This window comes from Hippocampus zosterae, chromosome 13 (genome assembly GCF_025434085.1).
Source record: "Hippocampus zosterae strain Florida chromosome 13, ASM2543408v3, whole genome shotgun sequence".
NCBI classification, from domain to species: Eukaryota; Metazoa; Chordata; class Actinopteri; order Syngnathiformes; family Syngnathidae; genus Hippocampus; species Hippocampus zosterae.
The window spans coordinates 16,198,420-16,217,586 of NC_067463.1; the positions used below are offsets into that span (position 1 = coordinate 16,198,420).

Sequence of the window (19,167 nt, forward strand, 5' to 3'; positions counted from 1 at the left end):
CTGGGTACGAACGAAGGGTCGTTAGAGGGCGCAGGCGCTATGCTTCTTCCTGTGGTTCGTTTCTTTTTTCAACGCCTCAAAAATTCAGTACAGTATAATTAACGAGCAGTTATAAACACAATCCCTACACCCCACCAACTCTATTTTAGATCAAAACCATCAGATAACTTGTCTTCGTCAACTATTTAAATATTCGTTGTATTAATCTATTATGGCCAATTTGGACCCACGCGTTATTTTGTTTAGATATTAACATGTGTGTGTGTATATATATCTAACGTTGCTTAAACAGAACGCTGCTCGTTTCCGCTATATGAATGTATAACAACCCCAACATCCGAAATGGAGGAAACGCAACCAAAGGTGTTCTACAAAGAGACGCCCTATCTGGAACGTAATTGCCACGCGATGCTAGTTGTCTTCCTTTGTGTTCTTTTCTTATTTAGTCAGAGCACTCGGTGGTTATTTACTCCGAGCGTGTCAAGTGGCAATGTTGTTAGCAGCAATGTTGTTGACAATATCTTAGAAATGGCAGTCTTTCTTTTAAGAGTGTTTCAGACAACCGCGCAGGTTGGTGACGTCATATGCAAGCGACTCGTCATCGATCGCTAACGACAAAAAGGTAGCGACGTTTCTGTCAGACAGGTCGACATTATAAATCCGTTTTTCTTCTGTTTTGAAGGTAAACCGTTTACACACAGAATAGCCTGCCATAGTTTTAGACATACGTTGATTATATACTGACAAATTGCTGTATTTCATAGCAACTTGACCACGATAACCTCGATCACCAGCAATGCCCGAGCTACAAACGCTAGCCTAGCAAGTTTCTAAGTAAAATATTTTTTTAAGTATGCTGTTAACCAAACACGTAGGGTAGCATTGATGTTTTGATTTACACAACACTTACACTACCGAACAACTACTGCCTTTGGGGTAAAGGAAGAAGAGTTTTTAAACACAGGTGGCCCTGGTAGCTTGGATCTGTGAGACGTGATAGCATGGCGGCTAGATGGGACGAACATCAAGCGTATGATGAGCTTCTACACTGGGACAACCTCATCCAACAAGGCCACCGGTTACTACCGCACGAATTTGACAGGTACACATCTAAAATGTGTTTTTGTCCGTTTTTTTTGTAAAAGATTACTGTGATAAACTTCTGCGCATGTGGATTGTCATCAGTGCAATTGCATGACCCTGCTAAGGGGCCCGCTATACTTCACCTCCACTATATTGCTGCATTCGAGGAAGGTGGGAGGTTGGACCTTTACGACCCCCCACAGAGAAAAGTGTACTCGAACACCCATTTGACTCGTGAGGTCCTAGTTGCGAAGTCGGATAAAGAACGATCCAATTTCGCCGACCGGCTTATATTTGACGTCACTCGACAATGGCGACCCCCAGGATGCACAGACCGTGACCGCAAAACATAATTTACGGTGCAAGTTATGAGCATCTCTTTAGCTTTATTTATTTATTATCGCATTAATTTAGTTATTTGACATAACTTTACCGAACACGAGATGATTTGGACTGAAGGTACGCCGCTATCTTCCTGCATAAAGTTATTCATTAAAATATATGAAATGCTTATAAGTCATGGTCCATACATACTTTGTACAAGTAATGCGAATTATGTAGGAAGCTTTGCCAGAATTCAACATGTGTATTGTTGAACAAAACTTAAAAAAAAAATTGCAATCAGCCATGATGTTATTTTTAACATTATATTTGTTTTTAACTTAATGTTGTAAGGTATCCTTGACTGCTTAGAAAGGCGCCCACAAATAAAATGTATTATTATTATTATTATCCTAATTGTTTACATTCGCCTGGAACAAGTCGCAACTGGTACAATCCGAGAAGGATGGGTCAAACGTACCACTTTGTTGGAGTGCAGCATTAGTGATGTATTGGAGGGGTTGAGAATTGTGTCACGACATAGGTCAACATATTGCAACCATATTGACTGTTTACTACCTTTGCCAAACTCATTTTAGCAAAATGTGTGCAGATTCTTGCTTTATTGGCTCTCTTATCTACGTCATGCAGATATGAGGAGCTGCGTTACTGGTACGACTGCCGGTGTTACGAGGAGGAGCTGAGAAATTACCATGACTACATTTCTACAATGGCGACAGCTGATGATAATCGATATAATAAGGTTCCTCTTTTATTATCCAGTGACCCAAAATCTTGGGTTTAGCCATTCAGTCTGCTTTCTCAAAGCTGTTAATTTCAATAATAATCAAATATTGTTATTATACTAGTTAGTAACCTGGTTAATGTACCTTGTTTTGGTGCATTTCTGAAATGTTAATTGTAATTTTCTACTTCGCATTTTTTGCGTAGATTACATTATTCGGAGGACTAAATATAGATAGCCTAACATCACATAAACAATGATTATTTGATACAGTAGTGGGCATTTGCCACATTTTACACAACTGGCCAATAGAGTGGATACTAACATTTATTTTAATTGATTAACCTGTTCATCAATGATGAATCAGCAATACAGTAATCCCTCGTCTTTTGCGGTTAATGGGGACCAAACCCCCTCGTGAAAGATTAAAAACTGCGACATAGAATCATCAACTCATGGGATAAATCCACTCATGCTCTCTTTGGTCGATGTCGTGTCGGGAACCAAACACAAACCTTGTTTGAGTGCCCATGGCATGTACAGTACAGTAGAGGCATGGACAAAACCTCACGTCAACTCTTTGTTCGGCATACAGGGAAACCTCTCCCGCGCATAAACATGAAACGTGTCTTTCTGCAGTATGGCTGCTGATATGGCTGTATTTATTTTTTCATTTTTGAATTTGTTTTATTATTTTGGGGGTGAATACAGTTTCATGGAAAAACCCGCAAAGCATTGAAGCCGCAATACATGCCACTGGAAGCGACAAGTGATTACTGCACATTGAAAACCAGAACATTATTTCAATTGATAGTGCAGAAAGTGCACAAACTTTAAGATTAAGCCACTGGCTAGGTCCGTCACACGTCAGAAAATGGGCAGAAATGTTGATAATTATTTTCCAAAGTAAAGCAGATTTTTTAAAATGTCTTATTTTGATCCAACACAAAGATAATATGCCTGCTTTTATGGAGAACTACAAAAGTCTGAGAATGTATACTGTTGAAAGGCTGCAAGCGCTTGGACAATTAAATTAAACGATTAATTGACTATCAAAATATTTCTCAATTCGATTAGTCGTTTGCTCGGATAATCGTTGCACCTCTTCTGGCCGTTGATCATCCATCTATTTTCTTTAACCACTTCTCTAATTCAGATAGAATGGGGCCCATCACAACTCACAGGGCAAATAAAGAGCATTTTGAGTGAGAATTGATCCCATCCCTGCTGTTCAAAGAATACAGTAATGCTGCTTTTCTGTTAGTTCCAAACAGCCCCACACTACTCCGCTATGCTTGACACCGCCGCTATTGCATTTCCGTTTCAACATACGTGTGGCGAGACGTTAGCTGGATCAATTCTATGATGCAAGTTTTCATCATAGAATTTGCCATTTGTAAGATATTGTCAAGTTTGTCATAACATTTTACAAGTGGCACGTCTCGGCCAGTTTTTGAAGCGATTCAAAATACTAATTGCCGTTGCATGACATGGAGACATCGCAAAGTACAGCTAATCAAATCGTCAAAAGCCAGAACCGCCACTGCACCCAAACCCACCATCTCGTGTGCTGCTGAAAACCTCTCATCCAATTGAATGAGACACGGCAAGCAAGCAGTGCGTGTGCTGCAGAATTTTCAAATTAAATCATGAAAAATGCATCCATTATTACATATGAAATTGTCAGTATGGTTCAAATTTGTTATGAACTTTGAGAATCATCTCCGAGATGTTTCTGAAAAGTGAATCCATTGGAAATGCTTGGCCCGAAAAAAGTTGAATCGAAAAGTGAACATCTGGGGCCAAGTGAGGCCATCTCATTGTGGAGTGGGACAAATGGAAAAGCACCTTATGTGAACCACAGCAGCGCGAGTGATTATTTGTTTGGGATCATTTGCCTCTCACTCTTAGTCAGCCGGGACTGGCTGTAGCTTCCAATTAGTAGTTTATAAAGGGGACCAATGGATAAATGGGGAATTTGATGGTAGATAGTAATTAATTTATGCTTTGTGTTCCACAAAAAGTTTATATATTTCTTCCCCCCATCTCCCCTTTCTCCTCCTCACTTCAACCCCTTCAAACTAAAGGGCGTTTCGTACAACCAGATACACTCAGGGCCAAATGATCGCCGTGTGATGGCCAAACACTCTGAAATATACCCCTCAGCAGAGGAACTAGACGCAGTGCAGACAATTGTCTCACATGTGGAGTGTGCATTAAAAGCTCTTTCTGAGAAAATGGACGCTTCGAATAAAGGAACAAAAGAGACCAAAAGGTAAGCTATCCCAATGATATCTCCCCATTGGTGCACCTGGTAGCATTAATCCTCTACTCTGTCATGTTAATCCTCTGCTCTTTTGAACTTTTCCCCCATTTCATTTGTTTCAAGTGCTAATGCAGAAAATCGTGTAATGCATGGCATTATGAGGGTTGGCCTGCTGGCCAAAGGACTTCTGCTCAAAGGAGACCTGAACCTGGAACTGGTGCTGCTTTGTCTCAACAAACCAACCATCACATTGCTAAACGAGGTGGCTGAGAGTCTCCTAGACCATTTAGAGGTACAACACCATCGGCATGGATGAACTGTTATTAAATCGCATGTGAAATCATCAATAAATGAATAAATAAATTATATTCAATTCTCTTCAGTGAGACAATGATGGATGGACTGCTACCTATCCTAGGGCTGGATGTTTAATTAAAATTAAATCATGATTTCCATTTTGGCTTCTGATTGTTGAAACGTCATAATGGAAGACAAATGATTAACGTGCATAATGGTGCAGTGCATTTACATTGTGAAAGTAGCCTGAATATACTATGTTGCTTGCGCAGCAAACATGTTGTATATGTGATTCTGCCGTCCCTGAGCATACTTTAAGCTGTTTAATGACATTTTAGTTTATGGTCAAACTAAACACAAAACCAAAAGAAGTGTTCACATTGTATGTGTATTGTATGCATCATTTAAGTTACCCATCTCTGGCCTGAAGCATTGTTCCTCTTTGCAACAGATTGAGTCAGCCGGCTTGTACACAGTGACCCCTTGTCCAGAGGATGCAGCCATCAGAGTGGAAAGCACCAAGGCATTGGCTCTAAGTCTCACCCTCCATCTCACATCTCCTCAAGTTAGGGTGGAGGCTCAAGAAGAGAGTGAGTGTACACTAGAGTAGTTTTAACACAGATCAGATGGGTGTGTACCCATCCTGGTCTGTTCCACTGACGTAGTAAGTCATACCCCACCCAAGTTGTAAATGTTTCACGTTATACATGTTGACGATAATGCCTCAGTTCTTTATTTAAAAAAAAATAAGGGAAAAAACCTTACTGCTTATGCCTTAATTGAAGTCTTCCCAGCGCGCTCTGAATGTCCTTGATGCTGAAGGTGTGCATCTGCGCTCACTGCAGCAAAACTGATCACCAAAATCCAACCTGAGTTTTGGTCGAGGATTAGCAATGTGTAGCGTGAGTCAGAGTTATTTTTGAAGTTTAAAGTCAAGGTGAATTGTTTGGACTGGCCTGAAAACTGAAGGCTTATACAAGGAGACTTTGTAGTCCTGGTACAGTTCATGAAACAGAACTGCACTTTGTAATATTTTGTGCTGCTGATGATAGAGAAAGGCGGGGGGGGGGGGGGGGGGGGCTTGTGCTTTACCTCCATATCCTATGTTGCCGAAACAGGTCCATGCTGACCCTGATCAGTTGCTCTTTCACTTAGTCATTTTCATAGTAGGCTAATATAGCTAGATACATTCAGCATGTGTTGCCTTATTAGAAGGCCTATATGAGGCTTTTAATTTTTTTGCAGCTCCAGACATATGTTTTTTTTGTTTGTTTGTTTTTTTGGGTCCAATATGGCTCTTTCAACATTTTGCCTTGCCAACCCCTGGATCAGAGCATGTGAGCCGTCTCTCATGAAACCTGTTTACAAAGTGACCATAAATTGAATGGTTTCTCCTTTTTCCCAAGTAAAGAAATGCTATAGCTTTAAATTAAAAGAAAAATAGAAAAAAAGAAAATGGCTATTTATATAACACATGGAAGCTGTTGCCCAACATGATGCTGTGTCGGGTACGTCATAAAGAAATTGTGGTTTTTGGGTGAGGTCTGTGACCATCCATTTCTAGTCTATCGGTAGTTGCCATTGAGCAATTCTCAAACAGTCCAGTGGCGCTTGCTCTACCTGCTGGTTGATCTTGATGTTTTCTTTGTTTCTTTTTTTTTTTTTTTTTAAACAATGCTCGTGTAGTCATTGAGCCCCACAGTGTTTAGTAAACAAACACTGGATTATGTCAAATCTGTCCTGCCATCAGTTTTGCTGCAGAGTAGAGCAGACGTGGAGGTTTTTCCTGTGCTTTACCACTGATTGATTTGGAGTTTGTCAAGCTTTTTTTTGTAGGACGGCTGGACCTTTGACCAACTGGACATGCTGTCTCAGGATGGGGGGGAAAGCAGCCCACCCGAGCCACTGAGCTAAGGGAAGGGGGGGTCTTTGAAGAGATTTTACACCTGAAACTGCCACATGCGAGCAAAAGCATGTCAGGATGGCCCAATTATAATGGCAATTTTGATTATAAGTGACCATTTCACTCAAAGATGTTCTTATGACTATTAGACCTCATCTCCCTACTGCTCTGGGTTTGTGGAAGGCTGCTGCTCCCTAAGCTGCAAGACAGAATCAACCCCCTTGGTCAAACTGTACCTTTTCTTCTTACTCCACCTCGTCAATAGAATCGCAAACAGACAACGATCTGCCGGATGTTCTGGACAGACAGAAATGCCTAAGTTCCTTGGCGTCTCTCCGCCACGCCAAGTGGTTCCAGGTTTGCATTCACGTCATTATTTGTACATAACGTTCAACTGTATCTTTGAATGCCTTTGATTTTCTCTCCCTAAGGAGAAAAACAAACATTTTGAGTGTCAGTTGTTGTAGTCGATCATCTTGAAAGTGGCGCTTTGACTAGTTGAAATGATGAGAAATTAACTGCTCCCTTATACTAAATTCCAGACCTACCTGGTCCTTTTTCTTTTTTTTTTCCTTCTTTTTCTGTCTTTTTTTTTTTAAATCACAACTATCAGCGCATCCTGTCATTACCGTTCATGTCGCAGAGAATTTCTCGCCTCTGTGCTTTGCTCTTGGTCTTTGGAAGAAATTAGTAAAAGAATGTGGGGATGATGCAGCTTAAACTCAACCACCTTATTTGTGTCTCCAGGCCAAAGTCAATAACCTGAAGTCTGCTGTAGTTGTGATCCGGGTCTTGAGGGATTTGTGTATCCGTGTTCCTACTTGGGCGCCGCTTTCAGGATGGGTAAGCACACTTTTGAAATGTAGTAGAATTTTCCATCTATCCCTGCTGCTGACATAACTGATTCATATTATCAAGAACGGTATCCAGCTTCTGCAGAGCTTGCTATTTATCTGATCGTTTGAATCAGGTGTGTTGCAGCAGGGAGAGATGGAAAACAAGTAGGACATCCGCCCTTGTGGAAGGATTGAAGACCACTGCATTATCTGAACTGATTATCCTCACTAGGTTTGCAGATGTGCTGGAGTCTATCCCAGCTGATACAGACGTGTCAAACTCAAGGCCCAGCGGCCAGATGTGGCCCGTGGAATCATGTAGCCCACGAAGGCAAATCATGTCTGTTAACTTAATGATTCATGCAAATTGTCTTCACAACACTGACATAGATATGAGATACTACAAGATTTTTTTAATTACCAATCCCCCTTTAAAATAAACTGAAACATAGGTGAACAAACAATTTACTGGCTTCTGATTTCAAAACGTAACTATCAATTAGTTGTGTAAGACTGATACCATCAGGCATTCATACATTTATATGTGTTCAAAGTCATAACGGCCCTCCGAGAGAAAACATAACTCCACTCTGGCCCGCGACAAAAACCCTTGGGGTACACCCTGAACTGGTCACCAGCTAATCACGGTACATAAAGACCAACAACCATTTACACGCACAATTACACCAAGAAATAATATAGAGTGTTCAATTTATCTACCATGCATACAGAATGTTAAATCCCCTCAAAATCATAAGCCGTTGTATTTGTTTCCATTCATTACATCCTGTGTAACACAACTATTCGCATGCTGTGCTACTGTGGCTGTCACCGAAAGGAAATGGTGCTCAAATTATTTCGGTGATGCATGCATGTACGTTGGTAGATGCCTACTTCAGGACCTTTGCAGCTTTTGACAATACAATGCATACTGCATTTAAAATAAACCAAACTACTCCTTTACTTGATTGAAACATGATTTTAACACAGCTAATTGATTATTATAAAAATTCCTTTTGGATCCAAAGGTAAGAAATGTTAACCAATACCCATAGTCAAATCCAGTTTTGAAGTTGAGCTTACATTTTAGGTGTTGGCAGAGGTCTTTGCTCTGAAGTTTGCATTGTGGTCCTCTTGTCTCTTCTTGCACAGCCTCTTGAATTGCTTGCAGAAAAGGCCATCAGTACATCTGAGAGACCACTAGGCCCAGGCGAGGCATTCCGTAGGGTTCTTGAGTGCCTTGCCTCTGGAATCCTATTGGCTGGTAAGCCTTAAATATGTCTTTGGGATATTATTATAATGAAAGTGGCTATGCCATAAATACAATTGAGTAGAGTTAAGATGCTAATTTGTATTTGTATGTATTTTGTATTTGTCCGTAGATGGTCCTGGAATTAAAGATCCCTGTGAGAAGGAACCCATTGATGTCCTTGGAAGTCTCACCTTGCAACAGCGTGAAGACACAACTCAGAGTGCTCAGGTAAAATGAGTTTGCATTTCAAGGTTGACAAGAGTACTTAGCGATGTCGCAATCCGATCACGTGATCTTAAATCGGGGCCAGTCACATGATTGTGAAATATGTGACGATCATGCGATTTTCATCTGACTGGAGATGGGGAGGGGGGGGTCAATTTTCTTAATATTTTGACATTTTAACGGTCACAAAATGACCAAATAATCCAAAGCTATAAACTCGAGGGTGCATGGGAGTTGAACCAACCAGTCTACATGTGCTTTGTGGACTTGGAGAGGCATTCGACCGTGTCCCTCAGGGAGTTCTGTGAGGGGTGTTTCGGGAGTATGGAGTCCCGACCCCACTGCTGTGGGCTGTCCGTTCCCTCTAACACTGATGTCAGAGTTTGGTTTGTATTGCTGACAGTCAGTCGGACTCGTTTCCAGTGAGGGTTGGACTCCGCCATGGCTGCCCTTTGTCACCGATTCTGTTCATAACCTTTATGGACAGAATTTCTAGGTGGAGCCAAGGCATTGAGGGGGTCCGGTTTGGTGACCTCGGTATTGCATATCTGATTTTTGCAGATGGTGTGGTGATCTCTTGACATCTCTAACTCTGACTGCAGCAATTTTCAGCGGAGTGTGAAGTGGTTGCGATGAAAATCGGCACCTCCAAATCTGTAACAATGGCCCTCGGTTGGAAAATGATGAAGTGCCCTCTGTCGGGGATGAGGTTTTACCTCAAGTGGAGGAGTTTATATATCTTGGCGTTTTGTTCACGAGTGAGGGCAGGATAGAGTGGGAGATTGACAGGCGGATCGGTGCAGCATCTGCTGTGACGTGGACTTTGTATCGATCTGTCGTGGTGAAGAAGGAGCTGAGCCTAAAGGCGAAGCTCTCACTTGACGGTCGATTTACATTCTTACCCTCACATGTGTTCACAAGCTATGGGTCATGACTGAAGGAACGAGATCCCGGATACACGCGGCCAAAATGAGTTTTCCTCTGCAGCATGTTAGGGCTCCCCCTTAGTGCTGAGGTGAGAAGCTCTGTCATCGAAGAGGGGCTCAAGAGTTGAGCGACTTCTACACGTTGAAAGGAGCCAGATGAAGTGGCTCAGGTATCTGATTAGGATGCCTCCTGGACACCTTCTTGGGGAGATGTTCCTGGCATGTCCCACCAGCAGGAGGTCCCGTGGATGACCCTGGACACACTGGAGAATGGTAATGCCTTGGGATACCACGGAAAGAGCTGGAAGAAGTAGCTGGCGAAAGGGAAATCTGTACTTTCCTGCTAAATCTGTTGCCCCTGCGACCCAGCCCCGTTTAAGCGGTAGAGATTGGATTGATGGATGGATGACGTGTTTAGATGTGTGGCGCTGCATAGGACATAGTATGTAGACAATTTTTTACTGGACTACTTCCCCTTTAATGCAGTGCCGAGATAGTGGTTTGTGATTTGGTACTGGCAGGTAAAACCATCGACTCGGACACAGGTGCACGAAAAAATATGATCGGGATGTCCCTAACTCAATTCTATTTATTTTTTCTTTCTATAGTTGGCATTAAGACTGTGTGCCTTTGGAATGATGTACAAAGTTTTGGGGATTGAAGCAAAACCTGGTAGGCCATGGAAAGTACAAGGAGCCAGCGCAAAAATCTTCCCAGGTATTTTGCTCTGTTTTAAATCAATTCACAATTTTATCTTTAATTTTATATGTTTGTTGATTGTATTGTGTTCCAGCTCATGGAGACCCGTCTGGACCCTCTTCTTCGGCTAAAAGATCCTACACAGAAATGGCAACAGGAACGGATGCGTCCTCCTTAAATAGCAAACAGAGGAAGTTCCTCAAATTCCAGAAGCGTTTTCCTCGGAAATCATGTAATCTATAATCCACTGCTCATGCACTTGGAACAAAAAAAAAAAGAGAAAAGGAAAAAGAAAAGCATCAGACCATGCTTATACTCCAAGCTAGAAATACAAAGCCCCACGTCCCTTGGTTATTGACAAAGATCTGCATTTCCTCTAGTGACAGATGATCTGAGCATGAACGCCGTGATGCGTCTGAACCAGTACCGGCCAGGCCTGGACTACCGCCTCACCTCTCAGACAGGTCCAGTCCATGAGCCAGTATTTGCCATGGCTGTAGATGTAAATGGGAAAACCTATGAATCTAATGGGCCCTCAAAACGAGCGGCCAAGCTTAATGTAGCCACCAAGGCAAGTTTCTTTTAATGTAAACAATCTAATGCCAGCTCTCAGAACCTAAACTGGTTTACTTATTTATATTTCATAGGTCCTGCAAGATCTCGGTCTTCCAACAGGTTCAGACGCCAAGTCCGAGCCCAAAACTGATGATGGCCAAGAAGCAACAAGTGCTTCCAGCACATCAGATGATGTATGTTGGATCTATGCCTCCTCAGTGATCTTTTCAAAATATTTTGTTTCTCTTAAATGACACGAGTCAAATGGACTAAAGGATTTTTTCTGCGCTTTTTGTCTGGTTTAAACAGGGTACTCAGGGTCCTATTTTGACCAAGAATGGAAAGAACCCTGTCATGGAGTTGAATGAGAAAAGACGTAGTCTCAAGTATGAATTATCTGCCGAGACGGGTGGCTCTCATGAGAAGTGTTTTGTCATGGAGGTGCGTCTCGCACACAATGCACGTTGATGCTTAAAAAGTCAACCGTGGCCCGTCACCCCCGTCTGTCCCTGTCTGCCAGGTGGAAGTCGATGGACAAAAGTTCAAAGGGAGGGGGTCAAACAAGAAGGAGGCAAAGGCCTACGCTGCCCTCGCCGCTCTGGAGCAGCTGTTCCCAGAAACGCCTCTCATGCCCAAAAGAACAAAAAAGCTGACTTACACCGACATGGTAATTGCACCCAACAGACGAGAGTGGAGCACAAATTGACTTTCCGTCCGGGCATAATTTGTTCCAGCGTTCCCAAAATATTAAACTAAAAATATTGTAATGTGTGTGTTACTTTCAAAAAACATTGGATGTTAATGTAATCAGAAAGTATTCCAGTTTTTGTCACACTACATCAAATACTTTTGAATCCTCCGTCTGGTGTCATTGGCCACTTGGGGGCGGTGTAAAATGGATGGATGGATGGATGGATGGATTAGACAAGGAGAATACAGTATTTTTTTTTAACTGCGAGCCAGATGCAATCCTCAAAAGAGCCACACCTGGCTCGCGAGCCACAGGTTCCCGAACCCTGATATGGGGTGTTCCAATCAGTGTTTTAAAATGACAATACTGATCATCCGTGCGTGTGTGTGTACAAGCACCCCAAAGAAAAAGCCCAAACTATTATAACCCTGCACTACATCGATTTTTGTAGAACTTTTTATGATGTGTTGACATTTCAGAATCGGAGTAGAAGAAATGAAATGAACCTCAAAACATGAATTAATAAGTCAAATTCTAACCAAACGTAGACATTAATGTTGAATCATGAGTGGTTTTTATTTTAATAGCACATCCCAGGCTTCGGTACCATTCGTGGGATTCCTTCAGATTCCGGAGCTCCTGACTGGGGCCAAGGCAGAGGTCGAGGGAGAGGCAGGGGCAGAGGCTATTCTTCAGGACCCGTTTACAGCAAGAGTAAGGAACTCAATGCTCTACCTTTTCAATTACTTAGCACAGCTAATGTGTGAGGTGACTGATGGTGAATATATTCCCTTTATTTTAAAAGCCAACTACAGTTATGGGAGCAACTCCAGTAAAGGCTATCGTAAGTATATACTAACCGGCTTCCTTATTTTTGTAGTCTGTACCACTGAAGGTAACATTCTCACCCCGGTGCTCTGCAAATGGGTCAATTGTGCCGCTGTGTCAAATTTAACAAAACGCATATCACTAACTAATACGCGGGTGTCCATGTCTCCACAAAAGACAATTCAATACGGTTTTCGATACGTGCGGTGCGAAGCGATTCAAGGAAGGTCCAGTTTCAAAGGGGAAAGCATTGATGCTGTTTGATTTAGTGGGATTACGATTTGATTTGGTATGTCTCAGTTTGAGAGTGTAAGATGCAATGACTTTTTTGCCGTCATTTTACATGCATTTGAATGAAGTTGTCAGTAATGTATACTGTATATTTCTCCCAACAAAAGACAATTCGATACATGTCTTGATATATTTGCGGAATGATTCAGGTCGATTTAATGCACTTCAATCTTTTAAATCAAAAAATGATTTTCGACCGGTTCAGGGCGGTTTTCGTAAGACCCCTACTAAGTAACTATAACCTGTATCGCAACAATGAATGTCAGGTTCGGCAGCACCATGAAGCGGATGTGCTTCATTCCAAGGTCTTTGAACACAACAATTCAGCATGCTTTTCTTTTGTCTTGATGGACTGTGCACAGCTTTGTTTGTGAAATACAGTATATTAACATTTTGACTGCATGTGTGGTCACTACTCATTATTAATTGCAGGCAGATCCACAAATGTTTGGACATATGCATAATTTTAAGGTTTCCATCTTTGTACAAAACCCCAGCGCATTTGAAATAAAACTGTGTGTTGCAAGTGCAAGCTGCGATTTCTAATTTGAGGGTATTTACATCCAAATCAGGTAAACAGCGTAAGAATTACAACACATTTTATATGTACCTCCATCTTTTTAAGTGGAAGTCAACTCCATGATTTTCATTAAAGTACCGGTATGTTCTATACGGCCCCAAAAGTCCATACACGGCTCATCTGCTTTCTTCAGTTAAGCTATAATTGTTTCTTACCCGAGCCCTTGAGCAACTGTGATGTTATTTTCAGTTGACAGCACGTGGCAAAATGGACAGCCCCTGAGTTGGACAAAAGCGGGTGTATTTTACTGCTTGACTAATATTCAACAAACACAATTTTAATTAGAATGCTCTGTTTAGAGTAGTGGAGGCGCATAGATTTCATTACTGTAAAAAAATTTGGGGGTGGACATCCCCTTGAAGCTCATTGAGCTCATCCATAAAATCAGGTGAGTTGCAGTAGGGAAACCTCTGAAGCATGCAGGATAGCAGCCCTCGAGGAGACCTATGTAGTGAATTCAGACCTGGCATGGCGTTTAGATCACCTGCCAATAACAAGCGTGTACATGAAAGGTGAAGCATTTACAAAGATACTGTGATGGTTGGCCTTGTCGTTTCCCATTGTATACAACTACATTACTTTATGTTGAGAGGCGTTGCTTCATTCAGCTGAATGAGTGTTGAAATATTGTTTGATGTAGTACAGTTTTACACTGCTGCAAAGGTGATAACGATCAAGATTTTAATTTTTTTTTTAATTCATTGATAGAAATTCCTCCAGGAGAAATTGAGCATGCACTCATCTGTATATTTTGATTTGCACACAGCACATGCAGGCATTCCAGTCGAGATGCCCATGTGATACAGTTGATGTATTACATCTAATCAGATTGTGCAGTTAATCATATTGTTGTGGCCGGTCGGTGGATATCGTGCTGCAAAACTCAAGCTTCCAAAGAAGTAATGTTGTCTTGATGTCGTTCGAGATAAGGTTGCGCACACAGATGCAGATACTGTGTGCCGCAAGGAAATGGCAACTTTCAAAACACTTGTTCCGTACTTGAGTGAGCAACTACTGACAAGCTCCTTGTCAATGGAATCTTAAATTAAGAGTGCTTGGATTTCCAAAGGATCCCATTGTTGTTTTCACATTGGCGCTGCGTGTTTGGTTGAAAGCGGAGACCCACTTGACCATCTGTGCACCAGCATTTATTTAATAGCATTCACATGTGAGCAAACAAACCACACCGTTGGAAAAATGGCACCAGAGTTCTTAGAACTAAAACATGTCACGTTTCAACACATATATTGAATACAAAAAAATGTCTGTCTTTCCATCTTAAAAGACGAAAACGTTTCAACCCCGCTTTTAAATGTATTGGTTTGAAGTACAGTACCGGTATTTCACACAACAAAAAAGATCCAGTAACTCTTAAATCTCTGTCGTCGACGCACTCGTAAGTCAATGTAGCAAAGTATTTGAAACACGCTTTGATCTTCTTCACCGCTTCCCTTTCTTCCAGATAAATTGTACGGCAACAATGGAGCCGAGACCACAGTTGCCACCAAAGCCGCAGCCGCCGTTAATACTGGCAGCACGGGAGGCAGTACTGGCTATGGCACATTTTACCCAGAGACAAGCGCCACCACTTTCTCCTCCCCACCCGTCTCCAGTACAAATGCCAGCACAAGCACAGCGACGAGTTACAAGTCAACGCCCCCGCCTGCTGACCAACAGAGTCCCTACAGTTACGGCTACGGGGATGAAAAGAAGAAAATGCTTACTCAAGGCCAGACGGAGGTTTCAGTCCAGGGAGGCAACTACTCCATGTACAGCACTGCTTACCCCAGCTCAGTTGTGGGGACCCAAGTATATAGTAATTATGGTCAGTACTAATGCTACTGATAGCTGGCTTTGAATATTTAGTCTTTGAATACCCGGCCGTCATCCCATGTTTAGTGACTTGGACCAAGGTGCTAATTTGATCTCCCTCCACAGGTTGGTCAAACCAGTCAAATTGGAGCACTCAACAGGGCTATGGCTCCTACCAGACCTACACAGGACAAAACCAGACCTCATATCCTGGAAACAGTGGCACAAATTATTAGTCATGCACTTGTGCTGCTTTTCTTGGCTCACTGGGCCACCGAGTTCTGAGTGTTCACCCTTCATTAGGATCCCGGCACACCACATGTGAAGAGAAAAAATCTTTAAATGTCTCTCATACTGGAATGTTGTTTGTTTTTGTCACAGCAAATCATTTTTGCGTTTGTTAGAGCTTGTTCCCTGAAGTGTTTTTAAATACCGGTACATAGATTACCAGTTCTGTATGCCTTTGTCATAGTTCTGATTTAAAGCTGTATTATAAATAAGCTTGTTCGGCATGCTTGTCCATCTGAGGTTTTATTTACTGTCAAAAAAAAAGTACTCTTAATAAATAACTTTCATTTTAGAGCAAACTTCTTGCTCATTAGTGAAATTGTAAAGGACTTCATGAGAATCAACCTATATTTTTGTCCCGTCAGTAGTCTGCCTTTGTGGTATGAGTTGAGCTTTCACCTTTACCATGAGAAAGCAGCTCAGCCTGTATTTTTTTGCTTAAAAGGCCAAGCATAACACCACTGGAATTGTTTCGCAGCAGTTAAAACATGTGGCTTGTGCACGTTGCAATGCATGCTAAAATGTCGCAATAAGTTACATGAAGTCACGTGGTCTTCATGTCAAGGCATGTTAGTAAAAACATGGGAGAAGAGCGGTGATTCTAAAGTCCACTAGGAAAACAAAAATAAGAAATACATCCTCAATTGCAATTGAGTCATGACATGACAATTGTTAAGATGGACTTTACCCATTTTGAAGTTGGAAAAATAGGTTTTCAAGCACATGATCAGTATTTGTGTGTGTGTGTGTGTGTGTATATATATATTATATATACATTTTTATATGCATGTGTGTTTTATATATCTATATATAGATATACAGTAGATCAATGTATATAATATACACGCACGCACACACATGTATGTGTGCATTTTATACGTGTGTGTATCTATATCTATATATATATATATATATATATATATATATATATATATATATATATATATATATATATATAATGTATGTAAAACACACGTAGTACTGTACTCTGTCACCTTGAAGGAGAGGATCCGCACCACACAATTTGTTCCTATTGTTATTGAGGAGCCTGCACAACTGGGTTTGGTAAAGATAGTCTGCTCCCCTGTCAATGAACGAGGAGGCACCACTTAATTAAAAACCTAGTCATTGGTTGTTGATTGGAACTGTTTGTAGCTCAAAGGCACGCCCAGTACTGATCGGAGGTCGTTTCAGAGTTGGGCTGTTTCTGCTGCTGTGGAGCAAGCAAACAAGCTTGGCGGCCATGTCGGTGATGTGTGCCTGTGTCAAGAATCCTACACATTGCACATTTGCTCCCACCTTGATCGATTTCGCAATACAATGAAATTAGAGGTGCACTGGGGGGGGGGGGGGGGGGGGCGGTAATTCAGGGGTTAGCGCGTCAACCTCACAGTGCAGAGGTGCAGCGTCCGATTCCAGCTCCAGCCTCCCTTTGTGCAGTTTTCATGTGCTCCCCATGCCTACGTGGGTTTTCTCTGGGCACTCCGGTTTACTCCTACATTCCAAAAACATGCTTGGAGGTTAATGGCGCATTCTAAATTGTCCCACGGTGTGAGTGTGAGCGCGGATGGTTCGTCTCTGTGTGCCCTGCGATTGGCTGGCAACCGGTTCAGGGGGATATGATATTCCGATCCAGATTTTTTTTCATAACCAGTAGCATACACCTTGAATATTTCAATCTTGTTTTATTGTAAAACGTTGAGCAATACCCATGAAACAACATAAGCGGGTTGTTTTAACTGTATACAAAGTAGTTCTCTGGCTGAAAATGAAGAGACGCTATTTGTCATCTCACAGCAGAAGCGACAGCGACTGACTTTTTCAAACCTCTACGCAAGTTAGTCAAGAGCACAGCGGTCAGGTACACCTGACCGAGTTCATTAAAAAAAAAGTACCGTAGACTGTATTACGAACGTTTAAGGAAAAGGGTGACCAACTCGCATAGTAGTAAATTAGAGCGGCGCCACCGTGTGGCATGATACTGTACTATCATAACGGACTGCTGCAGGAATTGTGCCATCTCTGTGATGTCGTAGACGTATTGTTTTGTGTTTTTTGTTATTGTAAAGTGTCCTTGGGTGTCTTGAAAGGCGCTTATAAATACAATGTATTATTATTATTATTATTATTATAGAGGAGTGGAAGAAGTTTTCCATGGCAACGTGTGAAGCTCTGGTGAACTACACGGCAAAGAGTTAATTAAAACCGTGCTGGATAATGGCTTAGCTATTAATAGCTATATTCTCATTAATTTTGAAGGAGCAATACATTTACTCGGTTATATAAGCAGTACATTGACTACTTTTCATTGTGTGAAAGTATCATCCGATGAAAAGAAATAATTAAATATCTGTAGAAATGTGAGCCATGTGCTCACTTGATTCTTCCTTGATGTTGTCAATTGGTATTGTCCTTTATTTTGCCACAAAGGAGAGGCATGGCTATAGTTCCGTCCGAAATCTGCTGAAACCCCTTCTGCCCCCAAACTAGCAATTTATTTTTTGATACATTTTATTTTAAAATGTTTACATTTTTAAGCTCAAAAGTGCCCATTCTGTTACAATGCAATTCCTGTTTCTATGTTTATGCTGCAGCTATAAGAGGGACATGGAGCGCGAGTGCTGGCTGCAACATTTTCCCCCAAATAATCTCCTCGTCTTCCATGGAGGTAAAGAAAAAGAATGTGATTTGAAAAATGAGCCTGGTCCAACTCCTGAAGGAGCATTCATTCATTCATCTTCCGAGCCGCTTGATCCTCACTAGGGTCGCGGGGGGTGCTGGAGCCTATCCCAGCTGTCTTCGGGCAGTAGGCGGGGGACACCCTGAATCGGTTGCCAGCCAATCGCAGGGCACACAGAAACGAACAACCATTCGCACTCACACTCACACCGAGGGACAATTTAGAGTGTTCAATCAGCCTGCCACGCATGTTTTTGGAATGTGGGAGGAAACCGGAGCACCCGGAGAAAACCCACGCAGGCCCGGGGAGAACATGCAAACTCCACACAGGGAGGCCGGAGCTGGAATTTAACCCGGTACCTCTGCGCTGTGAAGCCGACGTGCTAACCACTGGACTACCGGGCTGCCTCCTGAAGGAGCGCCGTTGCAAATCATAAATGTGGAGGCTTTAAAATAGTGTGTAATAAGCTTTCCCCAATATGAACGGGAAAACAGCAATGTGATGCAAGCGTACAATTTGGGCATTTCTGTCACCCTTTTCTCTCCAATAAAGTCATGAAAAGCCTTTTTTTTTCTCAGTTCCCCCACATATTGGGAGCCCCAGGGAGAAAAACAATCCTGGTGCTGTGTCTGCCGTGGCCTGATGTCTCTCAGTATTTAAGCCCAAATTACTCAATTACATGTCAGAACACGTCTACATAGCCCCGTTCTTTGTTGTTACCTTGTTTTGTGTTTATAAACGCTTTTACTTTGCCACTTCCATGTAAAATCCGCCTCTGGCTCCAAGTTCTGTTCCACGTGTCACAACTAAAATTGGCAAAAATGAAGAAGTACACATAGTGAAGTGGAAATTTTGCTGTCTGCACAGACTTCTTACAATAATAACCATT

General features: G+C 42.0%; 1 protein-coding gene across 5 annotated transcripts; it reads left to right on the forward strand.

Annotated features, from left to right (window-relative positions):
• Positions 1–538: 538 nt before the first annotated feature.
• On the forward strand, positions 539–15,927 carry LOC127613704 (spermatid perinuclear RNA-binding protein-like). 5 transcript variants are annotated; one of them, XM_052084863.1, is made up of 20 exons: positions 539–622; positions 943–1,102; positions 2,056–2,167; positions 4,237–4,424; positions 4,539–4,707; positions 5,164–5,302; positions 6,881–6,972; positions 7,363–7,458; positions 8,604–8,715; positions 8,834–8,931; positions 10,463–10,571; positions 10,648–10,785; positions 10,934–11,124; positions 11,201–11,302; positions 11,418–11,549; positions 11,629–11,775; positions 12,387–12,513; positions 12,605–12,643; positions 14,961–15,323; positions 15,437–15,927. In XM_052084863.1, the coding sequence occupies exons 2-20, from the start codon at positions 1,002–1,004 to the stop codon at positions 15,544–15,546; spliced, it is 2,565 nt and encodes an 854-aa protein (XP_051940823.1). In that variant the 5' UTR covers positions 539–622; positions 943–1,001; the 3' UTR covers positions 15,547–15,927. The 5 variants fall into 5 exon arrangements, with proteins under 5 accessions (XP_051940823.1, XP_051940822.1, XP_051940826.1 ...); XM_052084862.1 differs by having other exon boundaries at positions 571–682; XM_052084864.1 differs by having other exon boundaries at positions 574–682; positions 965–1,102.
• The last annotated feature ends 3,240 nt before the right edge of the window (positions 15,928–19,167 follow it).